General features: G+C 42.6%; 1 protein-coding gene across 1 annotated transcript in view; it reads left to right on the top strand.

Annotated features, from left to right (window-relative positions):
• Positions 1–1,321: 1,321 nt before the first annotated feature.
• The window catches only part of LOC126413058 (myrosinase 1-like), an 86,951-nt gene continuing 73,363 nt past the window's right edge, over positions 1,322–14,909 (top strand). The window contains exon 1 of the mRNA XM_050082956.1: positions 1,322–1,484. Coding sequence (XP_049938913.1) covers positions 1,322–1,484 — 163 coding nt within the window. The remainder of the gene's footprint in view (positions 1,485–14,909) is intronic.

A 14,909-nucleotide genomic window follows, 5' to 3' on the forward strand; every position in this document is an offset into this window, starting at 1 on the left:
ACGTTATAAATTATTATTTGCTCCAAAGTAATAAAGTAATCTGATCCCCAAAGAGGGCAATAATGATATACGAGGTAAACTGTATCCTAAGGTACAGGTATAAATTATATAGATAAAAAATACTGTTTCTGCCATCAGAAGATTAAAACAGCCACACACGCAGAATGGACCACTAGTGTGATCTACAGTCCACTGCTACGATTATCTCCACAGTGGCCCAGGCAGGACAAGACAGTATATACAGATATGCTACCAACTATTGAATCTACAAGGGAAATACATAAGCTAGCAAAGGTTAAATGAGTTATTGTCAGTAAAATTTCGCAAAAGCTTTGCCGTATTTTCAAATACCACAAAAGCATGACACACTCAGGTAACACGGTGGCCATGCGATAAAAATGGATTTAAATACAGCGATGACACGATAAGATTGCTCAGCACCTCACCGTGATTCTTCACAACGATAGACATCTACTTCACCGATGCTTGTGATCACCACTGCAGTGTATATTGGTTAGTGAAAACTCTGACAACTACCAATGCTCGCCAATTGCAGTTATAGAACATACAAAAACACACGTCACTTTATGTTGTGTGCCGTATCGCTACAACTGAGAATCTCCATTGTCCCACCTCCCTGTGTATGTTTTCTGGACTCCAGAAAGAAGACACCGTGTGTTACCACAACTCAATGACACTGAAGTAAAACAAGGCGTTCCGGCGCGCCATGTGAGGGCGCGAGATCACATAAGTAATGAGGAGGTCCTGAATAGAATTGGGGAGAAGAGAAATTTTTGGCACAACTTGACTATAAGAAGGGATCGGTTGGTAGGATATATTCTGAGGCATCAAGGGATCACCAATTTAGTATTGGGGGGCAGCGTGGAGGGTAAAAATCGTAGAGGGAGACCAAGAGATGAAAACACTAAGCAGATTCAGAAGGATGTAGATTGCAGTAGGTACTGGGAGATGAAGAAGCTTGCACAGGATAGAGTAGCATGGAGAGCTGCATCAAACCAGTCTCTGGACTGAAAATCACAATAACAACTGTGAGTTCACAAATCCTATAACGTAGTCCATTTACACAATTACCAGTCTCAGTGTAGAGGAAATGGATCCCTTGAAAAAATTTCTAGCTGAGTGCCTGAGACGGATTATTATCAGCTTGTTCACCTCGTGCTTTGATTATGCTGATATAAGGCAAGATAACACACGCTGTACCGTTTGATGGAGTCACATTACATGCCTCGTAAGCTGATAAGACTGTGATCTCTCCTTATAAAAGCCACTGACAGACAGGGAGAAAGTGTCTCCTACCAACATGATGTCTCCCGGCCACACGCTGTCTCTGCTGGTGATCCTGGGCGTCGGGGCCCTGGCTCTTCCACAGAGCAGCTCCCGGGCTCTCAACCAGCTACCCGCGGACTTTATCTTCGGAGCAGGCACAGCATCTTACCAGGTGGAAGGCGCCTGGAACGAAGACGGTAAGGACTATAGCAGTGTGTAATCCCCGCACTGTTGTTGGAGAGGGACAGAACATCACACCCGCAATGTAAGACACTCTACGTCGCTTTTTGAAATTGCTGTCCTCTAATTTAGTTCTGGAATAGGTTAGAAGGCACATTTTTCTCCCAAAATTACACTTCGAAATAAAAATCTTTCTTTTGGTATTTGGAAGGCGTACAAGAGTGTCAAAACTCCGAAGCAAGGAAAAAGTGAGATTATGGTTTAACATCCCGCTGTGCGTATTTGGAAGGCGTACAAGTGTGTCAAAACTCCCAAGCAAGGAAAAAGTGAGATTATGGTTTAACATCCCGCTGTGCGAGCGCCTCGCTCTGTCTGTCAGGAATTCCTTCCGCCGGCCGGATTGAAGCCAATCTCAGGCCGAGGCTGCCGGAGGCCCATCCTCGTTTTAGGGTATTAAAGACGTTCGGAAAGCTTCAAAGTATATTTCCTCGAAAATTTTTGAGAGTAGCATCGAACTGCCTTGTGTTATTGATATTTGAGTTCGGAACTTCACGTACGATTAATATAAAAATCCGATTGCTATATGGCTCCTTGTAGGAGGTCATTACATACGGATCACAAGTTCTAATTGGGAATGGATGGTGAAGGAAACATACCATTCCGAATTTGCCTTTAAAGATTCCGGCAAAAGTCATGGAAAACCTACCTATGTGAACGGACAGGGATTTGAATCACTACCCTCCCAAATGAGAGGCCGGAGTGTCATCCACTGCGCTACATCTTCAGGTCGAAACGTTCCAATATTAATTCTTACCTACATATTATCGAGGACAGTATTATAGCAAAAGAAGGGAAACTGGTGAACATGAGATGGTAGATAAGGTAATGCGAGAAGAAATTGACAGAGAACTGCAAGACCTAAGTGGAAACAAGGTCCGTGGTGTAGACAGCATTCCCTCAGAAGTACTGGAATCCTTGTGAAAGCATGCCATGACGAAACTATTCCAGCTGCTGTGCAAGATTTATGAGACTGGCGAAATATCTTCAGACTTCAATAAAGTGTAACAATTCGTATTGCAAGGAAAGCAGGTACTGACAGTTGTGAACTGTAAAACCACAGTTGTAGTGGTGTATATTTGGCGTGTGTATGTGTGATTGCCTAATGCTGTGAAATATCAAAATGGCTCTGAGCACTATGGGACTTAACTTCTGAGGTCATCAGTCCCATAGAACTTAGAACTACTTAAACGTAACTAACATAAGAACATCACACACATCCACGCCCGAGGCAGGATTCGAACCTGCGACCGTAGCGGTCGCGCGGTTCCAGTCTGTAGCGCCTAGAACCGCTCGGCCACTCCGGCCTGTGAAATATCATGCATTTAAATAAACAGCTCTGCCATTGATAACCTACACCTAGAGGAACACATTAGATGAGGTCTTTAGTCGTCATGTTGTTCTACTCTAGCTTAATTAGGCCTATAATGTTGAACAGATATCCTACTAGAATGAGCGCAGAGAGATACGTCAAATTAATTTTCAAACAACAGAAAAATGAAAATGTATAAAATCAGTACAGAAAGTTAAATCTTACTCTTACTCTAACTTTGAGGCTAGGATGGACTATTTTTAGACAGACACACTAGGTTGGCTGATTCTAAGTAGCCCCGAGAAAGAAAAAACCTCAACTCTGACTGGCACTGACAGTAAAGACCTCATGGAGCAAGCAAATGGAAGTCAACACGCTTGCTGTGTTTGTTTCCCTATCTGCCTAGCCGTGGTGCGCATATCGCCGATTACAGTGCTGGGAGACTGTAGCGTCGATCTGCTCGATGCCGTTGGTCTCCGTGCAGGAAACGTACTTTACATACCTATAAATTTTGTGTACACAGCGGACGTAATATGCCGTCCGAAAACTCCTGACGATGAAATTACTTCGGTACGACATAGAACACGACTCGAGATTTCAGTTTGCTCATAAGCCAGAACAGAAAGTCAGCTCAAGTATTCGTTGGTAAAGAGGCACTTCAGTATGCCTGAGACTCTATAGAAAAGCAAAGAATCGTCACTCTGATAACAGACATATGAGTTAACCCTTTCCCAGTAGCGAAATCGACACTTTGCAGCTTCTGACAGTGAAGCTCTTCACTGACGTTCTTGTCAACGAAGTCTCTAGGTCACTTCCCATGCTTTGTATCCTCTATCGACATCCGCAGGAGAGTCCCTTTACAAGCCATATGCTTGTTTCCAGCAAGGCTCGATATGTCTACGTGTGCACTTCCTGCAACGAATCAAAAATGGTTCAAATGGCTCTGAGCACTACGGGACTCAACTGCTGAGGTCATTAGTCCTCTAGAACTTAGAATTAGTTAAACCTAACTAACCTAAGGACATCACAAACATCCATGCCCGAGGCAGGATTCGAACCTGCGACCGTAGCGGTCTTGCGGTTCCAGACTGCAGCGCCTTTAACCGCACGGCCACTTCGGCCGGCTGCAACGAATCCCTATGCACTAGGGCCATTGATATTTTTCAAGATATCGGGAATCTGACATATTGAAATTTAAAAGAGGTATCGTTATCGGTCATCGATATATCGGAGGAAGTATCGATTTATCGACGAAAATACACGTCGACGTACCGCTCGTATCTGCTAACGCCAGCGATCTAGCAACTCTAACACTAGCTAGAATTGCGTGGTGAAGTTAAACGTTCCAGTTTCTGTTGGTAGCGCCGAGCGCCGATTAAGTCAGCATATCCCTTCACACGTTTCCACCCGCCGCAAAAAACGATATTGTCATTTAGATTATGGTTAACTTTTTCAGCAAATGTTATGTAGAATGCCGATGTGAAGAAATAGCACACTAGTCGCGTTAAAAATTGCTTTCTAACGCAACTGGTCTGCTATTTCTCCACAGCGGAAACCTTGTTAAACTATTCACACCGCCATCTCCCCAGTTCAATGGGAATTCTTCTTTCTGGCACCTACACTTGTTTCACACAGTCAAAGAAAACGACTGGACATGTTGGGAACTCAAAAAGTAGTAAGTTTCGTTCACTTTATGTTCTACCACAATTTCAAAAGAACAGTTTCATTGTATTTACCGAAAATTGAGACAAAACTATAGTGTAAAATATAAATATCGGCACTTGATATTGCCATTTAGATATCGATACATCGATGAAAATGTATCGCCGTTATATACCGATATCTCTTGGGAAAGGTACCGACATATCGACCTACCGATATTCTATCAACTGCCCTACCATGCATGTTACAAAAGCAGTGCCTCCCACTACATGAGTCACGTAGCCAATAGCCAGCAGTTCATCCTTTGTATAGGACACTGTTCTGGAACATTGTAAAATTCTAAGGACTCCGAAAATTACCTTCGCTTCTATACTTTTTGGTGGAAAACGTGGATTGCTGTCCCCCGTGAGAAGATTTGAGAAGAGTCAACTCGCAATCTCCGTTCGTGACTTTTGTACTAAAATGATGTCTCCTCCTCTTGTAAGAAACTATCGCTCTCCAGCTCTGGCTAGCAGCACCTCTTGTTGCCACCGATTCTTTTAGTAGCGGGAGTGCGTCTCGTATCCGATCACCGGCCTCGCTACGGGGAGGCTGCTATCAGGGTTGTAACGCCGCCACCTCCACTCTTACCTTTTTAGCGTAGTAAAAATAGACCTCTCATTTCAACACGACACGACATCTTTTCTAACCTGCGAATCGTCACTTTCACAGGAAAGTATAATGTCCACCTCTCACTACTGTCAGCATTCAGCTCAAATTAATTCCCAGGCATGCAACACTACAGAAAATATCAGTACATGGTGGTGTCCAGTATCAGCCAAAGAAATGATCAGTTACCCAGTCACTCATCATAAAACATGATCTCATATCGAATAAAATATGAGAACGAACTGGTATAATATTACATGTATGGAGGCGAAAGACTGCCACCATACACAATATTGCGGCACGATCAGTTTAGTAATTCGTGGCTGCAAAGCACTGACATGAATTATTTACAGAAGACTGGAAAACTAGCAAAGCCAACATTTGGAAATATTAGACTGGTTTAGGAGATATATAGGTAAATGTGAGGCAGCACAGACCCTACGACTTGTCTTAGAAGACAGGTGGAAGAAAGGCAATACTACGTTTATAACATTGGTAGAATTAGAGAAAGGTTTTGACAATGTAGACTGGAATACACTCAGTTGGCAGGTGGCAGCACTAGCAGAAGAGGGGGTTGGGTTGGGTTGTTTGGGGAAGGAGACCAGACAGCGAGGTCATCGGTCTCAACGGGTTACTGAAGGATGGGAAAGGAAGTCGGCCGTGCCCTTTCAGAGGAACCATCCCGGCATTTGCCTGGAGCGATTTAGGGAAATCACGGAAAACCTAATCCTTATAATTGATTAATCATCAGAAGACGTATCACAGTCACAGTTCGGGCATAGGTAGGTTAATAAGGCTTGATTCTGTCTACATCTAGAATGGGCCCAGTTCTTACATTCTTGACACTGAACCCATTTTAGCCCAGAACGTGAATTAGAGTGACTGTCACAGCACACTAGACAATAATACTCTAAACTGTATTTTTCGCTCTCAGACCTTTCACTACTCGTTTGTAAAACCTGTCGTTTAACAGACTTCCCCTTCCCTTTGCCTTTTAATTTTCTATTTCCTTGTGTTGTTTTACCTTTCTCTTTTCCCTTATTTTCGCTACGGTCGCGGGTTCGAATCCTGCCTCGGGCATGGATGTGTGTGATGTCCTTAGGTTAGTTAGGTTTAAGTAGTTCTAAGTTCTAGGGGACTTATGACCACAGCAGTTGAGTCCCATAGTGCTCAGAGCCATTTTTTTACCCTTATTTTTTCCATTTTTTCATTGTTGTTGTTCACATTCCTTTTCTTGCTTTGCTCTTTTGGAATATCGGTTAAAATAGCGGGTTTCCTAAGACGTCTGTTGTTTGTTCCAATCCTTGGCAGTGTCTTCGGAAAAGGACGTACTGCTACTGGAGAGAAAAGGACTTGATCTCCGAGTTGTTCTTCCATGATACCAGAAGATGCAGGCAGATTAACATCCCCTGATGGCCTGGCACATCAAAGATTTATCTTGCATCTGTACTAATGTTTACAATGTCAGATGTATTAGCGTCTTGCTAGTAACAGTCTCTGATACTGCTTCCGATCTATTGGTGATGATGTTATGTGAAATTCCTAAAGCCACATCTGTTGCGTTTACTAAAGATAAATGGCGATCTGTAACATACAATGTATCATAGTCGTTTTTTGTAAAATCCTTGGGATCATAAGGCCAAATGCCAGATTTCTGAAAGCGCTCATGACGTTTATGAGAGTCAATGCACGAGGTAGCGCGTATCTAACAATTTCTGGGATCTCATATATCGACGTTGCCTTGCCACGATTATCTCGTAGCCAATTATCCTGAGCCTTTGCACAATAGCTTTTGAAAGGTGCATTTACTCCAACATCCAATGGCTGTCGGCGGTGTGAACAATGAGGCGGGAATGATAGCATTACAATTGAGTTGGATTTCGCTTTTTCCACCACTCTGACATCAGTATGAGTTTGGTGATTGTCGAGCAACAACAAAATCGGATCGGCAGGTGATGATTTAGTATGTTTGATAAAATGATGATATATTTCACGAACTCCGTAGCTGTCATCCATCCTGAAGTGTTTCCTCCGCCGACAGATTCCGTTGGTCCGCCTTTTATAAACAAATCTTTGTAAATAAGCGTTGGTGAAAATAAACATGGGAGGAACTGCATGACCTAATGCATTTATTGCCAGTTCCACTGTAACCAATGTACCTCTTTCGGGAGATACTATTATAATGTTTACTCCTCAACAAGAAGAAATTAATGTTTTCAAGCTGGTAATATTAAACTCATTGTTACTGAACCAGTGTGTGTAGTTTCTCTGTTCTCGTTTTGAACGAACTTTTCTCCATTTGACTGTTAATTGTTCATTTATTTTATGTAGTCACGATTTCGGCTTTATAGCCATTCTCAGGTGCATGTTGAAATGTTAAACAAAGTCTAACTTGTCAGTGACATTCCATCGTAAAAAAAACCAACACAGATTGGTCATACATATTTTAACATTTCAGCGTGCTTTCGAGGACGGCTATAAAGCCAAAATAGTCATTATGCAAAATAATTGAACAATTAACAGTCAAATGGCGAAAATTTCTTTCAACAAATTGTACATAACTGTGGGCCCCCATAAAAGAAAGATCTTATTGGAGGGATTGTGGTTCATATCTCCATCTGGCAACCTTGATATACTTTACCCAGGATTTTCTTATACCATCATGTCGGGATGGTTCACGCAACAAGCATATATCCCATCACTACCCGAGTACTCGGCCAACTGGGTCCACTGCGTTTCCAGTGACGTTAACTACGAAATCAGCAATGGTGACACCATTGCAACGTGGCAGTTTTCTTTCGCAGGTATTAACGGCTGCGGAGATATTTACTTGTGACCATACTGGCCACGTTTGGGCACCGTGACGTTGTAGAATAATTATTTATCTGTAGTTCCCTCTACTCGTCACATTTATTTGTTTTGATGTTTAATTTAACATACTGCAACGCGTTTAGAGCATGTTTTGCTCGACTCCAGGTGTTTATACATACAGAGAAATTGTTAGTTAAAAGTAAAAGTCTTAAACTAAATCAACACAGGACTTTTCATTGTTCGCTGCTGGTTTGACTGTTGGGGTATTCGGAAGGAAGGAGGGGCAGTGATTGACTAGAAATTATTCTTCCGCCATCCACCATAATTCCTCAACAGCCATACCAGCAGCGAACAATAAACAAAAAGTTCGTTGTTAATTTAGTTTTTTTAGACTTTCATTTATAATTAACAACTTTCTGTTTGTGTAAACGCCTGAAGAGGAGTAGAACATACTCGAAATCCGTTGCAATATTTTCAATTAAACATAAAAATAAATAAAAGTGAAGGGTATCGGAAAATACAAATAATAATTACGAAGATGATATTCGTGAGAAACCAACTGTAAACGATAACTCTGTTATTTAGTGTATAATCTGCATTCACTTAGAGCTGCTTCGACGAGTAGCAGTTAGTACACTCCCTTACCTATTGTTGCGTCTGGATGGATATTCCAGATGTAAACAACTGCAACTGGTTGCACAAGTTCTAGACTTCAGGCATCGTAATAGCGCTTCGTTATTACTGAAGTAGAATGAAAAGAACTTTTGTTTATCTAGGTGTTACGATATCTAAATCCTGAGTTATCGTTTTTTAGATAATTATTTGAAAACAGTGAGACGCTGCTATTCGATGAGAAGGTAGTTGATAGCTATTATTTTATATAAAAACAACTTGTGGACAACTAATCGCGATTTTGTGGTTTTCACAGTTCAAAAAAAATGTATGTATGTTAGCATTTATGAAAATAATCGTGATCTTTGGAGAATGATAAAAGTGGATTACAGTACGAGGGCTCGCAGAAAAGGAATGCCTCCAAATTTTTTATGTGAAAACATAGCTTATTAAATGAAACAAACATTGTTAACATTCCATATCATGGCGACATACTTGCAGCCCTGCTAAAGCCGCGCTAGAGTAATTGGAGTCCTGGCGTGCAACGTGGTTGAATATAGCATACCTATGTCGGCGCGTGAAAAATTGCGTGCTATAATTGAGCTTTTAATTCGAAGAGGTCGTCCACACATGGAGCATCCTCTCCTTCAGTATGACAGTGTCAGACCACACACGAACATCTATAACAATCTTACGGCTTGGTTTCACTGTCATCAATCATTCTCCATATTGTCGCGGGAGCGGTACCACCTACCACGCAAGGGGGGCCGGGTTCAATTCCCGGCAGGCGACTGAGTGTTGTGTGCCCTTCATCATAATTTTCGTCATCATTGACACGAAAGTCACCGACGTGGCGTCAACTAAAAGGACTTGCAATACGAAGGCCCAACCCCGAAGGGGATATCCCGGCCAATAAATACGATACGATCAGTTTATTTCAATACTTAAAGAGCACGTTCGAGGACTTCCTTTGATAGTGATGGACCGGTGCAAGCAGAGGTGAGGTTGTGGCTCTGCCAACAATGTCAAACAATCTACTCTGACGGTATCAATAGACGGGTCTCTCGTTGGGAGAAATGTGTTCGTCGCCAGGGCATCCATGTTGAGAAATAAATGTAAGACATGAAGAGTAAAGATGTAGACTCTTAATAACGGTTTTTTAAGAAGCTTTAAGAGTTTTAAAACAAAAAATTCAGATACATTACTTTTCAGCACGCTCTCGTATATATGGCTTTCATCTACCGACCATAACTGTATGGTTCAGTTAAGTAGTAATCGTCCAAAAGATCGAGTAATTTATATTCCAATATCGTCATTTCGCCCGATAACGGCATGAATCAGAGCTGCCAGCGAGATAACCACTGCTATGACCACGGTCTACGTACAGAAAAATTTCCAAGTCGCTTGTAAGGAGTTATTATAAAATACAAACTAACCGATCTATTGGCCGATTCAGAGGCCCAAAATAAGGAATGTTAAAAAGTGTTCTCATTATACACCAAAAATACATCCAAACAAAGACGGAAGTTCGGTTTTGCCGGGAAAGTTAAACAACAAAACAGTTACTCTAGTGCTTCTTGATAAGCGGCGTTGGAGATCCCGTAACCTCAATCGATGGCCGAAGACGTGAAGAGTTCCTGGGTCGACGTCTCGGGGCATGCTGACAGAGGATGTCGCCGCGGCTGCTATTACGGCATCGGAATGAACATGTGACTGACGAAAAGCATAAGCTCTCGGCTCCTGGCCTAGACGGCTCACTGGGTGTGAACGACTTCCGAGTTTCTTTTCCTTTATTATAATTTCATACCTCTGCCCCATGTGGGCAGAGATGGGCTGGCAGCGGCACAGTGTGCCGCTGTTCAGCCGAGAGAGTGTACACGGAAGAATGTTAAAAACAGTTAATAAGGGGATAAAAGATGATTTTATCACGTGATAAGGGGAAACAATTGGGGTTAGAATGCACAAAAAAGAAGCAGTTTAATGAGGGACATTTACATTAAGTTCACATATTTATAAAATCACACTCGACGAAGACGTAGTAAAGAAACACTGGCGGCACAGAGAACACGATAATAAACGTTGTCCACAGCAGTAAAAGCCACTCAGGGCGACGACACGAAAAACACACTGCACTTGAGTAACACGTACGGCGAGCACTAAAAAACGACTGAGAGTAAACTGGATTTAAACTGGAAAGACCTGCGATGGGAGCGCTGAGCAGAGAGGAGGGGGGTCGATGGTGGAGGTGGGGCGCAGGAAAGGGCGGAAGGGTAAGGGGGAGAGCTAGTAGCAGACCAAGGGACATGTGAAGGGGAGCATGGGGAAGGGAGCAATCCAAGAAAGAGCTTAAGTACTGGGAAAGGAGAAGCGAGGAAGACAGGCGGGGGGGGGGGGGGGGAGGGGCAGAAGTAGGAGGGGGGAAACAGCAAAGGGGGAGGGAGAGGAGAGGAAGCCCTCAGGAGGAGGGGAGGAAGATTAGGGACAGAGTTGGAAGGAAGGATAAATATCGGGGTGAAGCTAATCAACCATGGTGGGGGCCTTCCAAGCCTCAGAGTGGGGCTTTATAGGACGCCCGCTCCAGGATACATCGCAGAATATTTACCATCACGTGTTGTGCGGAAGAAAATAGATCCGTGTACACCGCGACCTCTTCTGGCGCAGACGAGGCCACCTGGTGGGCACCGATCGGTCTGCGTGTACAGGAAGAAAGGTAAAGCTGATCCCTACTCCGTCCGGAACCCGCCTTACAAATCTTGCCAGTGGGTGGCGGACGTTGCAGGCGCTCGGGCAAGCTGTACAGTATTAACGACGTATGCACGTTATTCAAAGGTTATAATGCATTAAAAAACTTGTGTCCAAGATTGATGTGAGAGCGCATGTTGGAAGTTTAGACATGGATCCAGAGTAGAGTGTAGAAGGGTAGGTAAAGACGAAAGCCCTTATGTAAGCAAATAGAAAGAAAGTTGCTGTTATGTCTCGTGGAAGATGTATCTAATTGGACGAATCTCTCGGTCTGGTAGTGAAAATCGCTTGAAGTTGGAAGGGGGAGGTTAATAGAGTGTAATTGTACAGTGTGTTAACTGTAAGCTAGCAGGCTGACAAAAGGGGGCTTGCGGGGAGCGGAGGAAGTAATTCTAGCTCCCATATAGACCGCAATGGGGTGAGAGCCTGCCCCTAACTCTACAGGCACTTTAACCAATGCTTCACGCTTTCTGAAAACCGCAGAGGTTAAGATCAGTTAGACAGGTTCATAATACAAACTGAAATCATCTTATGTATTGAAAGACAGCTTGCGTTAAACGCTAATAAATTAAAATTGTGCACTTTACAAAACAAATAGAGGTAGTATCCTATGACTACAATATCAATGAGTCAAAATTAGAATGAGTCAACTCATACAAATACCTTGGTGCAACAAGTTGTAGAGAAATGAAATGGAACTATCACATAGTCTTAGCAATAGATAAACCACTTCATCGGTAGAAACCAGGGAAATGTAATCAATCTACAAAGGAGCCTCTATACAAATGACAATAGCTTTGTTCGACCAAAAGGGTAGTGGCACAAAGATACTGAAAGAACCGAGCTGGCAGACACTTGAAGATAGACATAAATAGCCTTGAGAAAACCTACTTAGAAAGTTTGTAGCTCCAAATTTAAGTGATGCATATAGGAATATATTATAGGTGCCTGCTTGTAGCTCCCAATGAGATAGAGAAGACAACGCTAGACGTTTTGGCAACCGTTCTTCCCGCGGTCCTTCCGTGAATTAAACGGAAGAAAGGCCTAGTAACTAGTACAATGGGACATACCCTCTGCTATGCACTTCACGGGGGTTTGCAAAGAACAGCCGTAGACGTAGATATAGATAGATAACTGTCGTAACTGTAACAATTGCGTACATTTTGTTACGATCAGACAAAACTACAATCGTCCAGCCATAACTGATGGTTCTTATATGAACTAATCTATATGCAAAATTAGTTCACTTTATTACATTAATGAATAAAAGATTTACTTAACTTAATACAATCCCTTGCCCAAGGAGTGCTAGGTAACTTACAACTGTCATTGACTATTGAAGTACAACGTTCGACGTTTGCAAAAATACAAGTCCATCCGAGACTTGACTGACACTGCTCCTATTCTATGATGTTGACTGCTTCAGCTGAGGTCACAAACTGGGGCAGACCGCTTCCGTACTCGGCTGTTTACTGACCTACGTGCGAGGGCGCTGCTGTGCCGTGAGAGAGGGTGCGTCTTCTTCAGCCTCTCCCAGTCGTCGTTGCGGATTGCAGTGAGACATCGTTAATGTCTGTTGTATCAGTATACATTACTGACGTTGGTGTGGCTCTGCAATCGCTGGACAATACCACACATTTCTCACAAGGAAAGGAAACATTATGAAACAGAGCGAAGTACATTTCACACAACAATGGCACCTCACACAGTACTGTCTCACAGGTAGCATTGTGTGCAGCTAAAAACAACTGACAACCGATCGAAGCCTTTAGGCTTCTTCCATCTGCACCTACATCTACATGAATGCTCTGCAAATCACATTTAAGCGTCTGGCAGAGGGTTCATCGAGCCACCTTCACAATTCTCTATTATTCCAATCTCGTATAGCGCGCGGAAAGAACGAACACCTATATTTTTCCGTGCGAGCTCTGATTTCCCTTATTTTATCGTGATAATCGTTTCTTCCTATGAAGGTCGGCGTCAAAAAAATATTTTCGCATTCGGGGGAGAAACTTGGCGATTGAGAAGCTTTCTCCGCAGCGAAAAACGCCTTTGTTTTAATGATGTCCATCCCAAATCCCGTATCATTTCAGTGACACTCACTCCCCTATTTCGCGATAATCGAAACGTGCTGCCTTGCTTTCAACTTTTTCGATGTACTCCGTCAATCCTATCTTGTAAGGATCCCACACCGTGCAGCAGTATTCTAAAATAGGGCGGACAAACGTAGTGTAGGCGGTCTCCTTAGTAGATCTGTTACATTTCCTAAGTGTCCTGCCAATAAAACACAGTCTTTGGTTAGCCTTCCCCACAACATTTTCTATGTGTTCCTGCCAATTTAAGTTGTTCGTAATTGTAATTTATAGGTACTTAGTTCAATTTACGGCCTTTAGATTTGACTGATTTATCGTGTAAACGAAATTTAACGGATTCCTTTTAGCACTCACGTGGATGATCTCACACTTTTCTTTATTTATAGTGAACTGCCAATTTTCGCACAATACAGATATCTTTTATAAATCGTTTTGCAACTTGTTTTGATCTTCTGATGACTTTATTAGTCGATAAAAGACAGCGTAAGCTGCAAACAACCTAAGACGGCTGCTCAGATCGCCTCCGAATCGTTTATATAGATAGGAAAAGGGCCTATAACACAACCTTGGGGAACGCAAAAAATTACTTCTGTCTTTCGCAAAGTCTTCCCATCAATTACTACGAACTGTGACTTCTCTGACAGGAAATCACGAATCCAGTCACATGACTGAGACTATATTCCATAAGCACGCAATTTCACTACAAGCCGCTTTTGAGGTACAGTGCCAAAAGCCTTCCCCAAATCCAGAAATACGGAATCAGTTTGAATCCTTTGTCAATAGCACTCAACACTTCATGCAAGTAAAGAGTAATTTGTGTTTCACAAGAACGATGTTTTCTAAATCCGCGTTGATAGTGTTTCAATAGACCGTTTTCTTCGAGGTAATTCATAATGGTCCGCAGCTCGTCGTCGTGCGGTAGCGTTCTCGATTCCCGGCGGGGTCAGGGATTTTCTCTGCCTCGTGATGACTGGGTGTTGTGTGATGTCCTTAGGTTAGTTAGGTTTAAGTAGTTCTAAGTTCTAGGGGACTGATGACCTCAGAAGTTAAGTCCCATAGTGCTCAGAGCCATTTGAACCAATTCATAATGTTCGAACACAATATACGTTCCAAAATCCTGCTTCATATCGAATTTAATGATATGAGCCTGTAATTTACTGGATTACTCCTACTATCTTTCTTGAACATTAGTTTGACCTGTGCAACTTTCCAATCTTTTGGTATGGACCTTCCGTAGAGCGAACGGTTCCACATGATTGTTAAGTACGGAGCTATTGCACGAGCATGCTCTGAAAGGACCCTACTTGGTATACAGTCTGGACCAGAAGACTAGCTTTTATTAAGTGATTTACGTTGCTTTACTACTCTGAGGATATCTACTTCTACGTTACTCATGTTGGCAGCTGTTCTTGATTCGAATCCTGGAATATTTGCTTCGTCTTCTTTTGCGAAAGTATTTCGGAAGGCTATGTTTAGTAACTCTGCTTTAGCGGAACTGTCTTCAA

The sequence above is a fragment of the Schistocerca serialis genome, chromosome 7 (assembly GCF_023864345.2).
Source record: "Schistocerca serialis cubense isolate TAMUIC-IGC-003099 chromosome 7, iqSchSeri2.2, whole genome shotgun sequence".
Classification (NCBI taxonomy): domain Eukaryota; kingdom Metazoa; phylum Arthropoda; class Insecta; order Orthoptera; family Acrididae; genus Schistocerca; species Schistocerca serialis.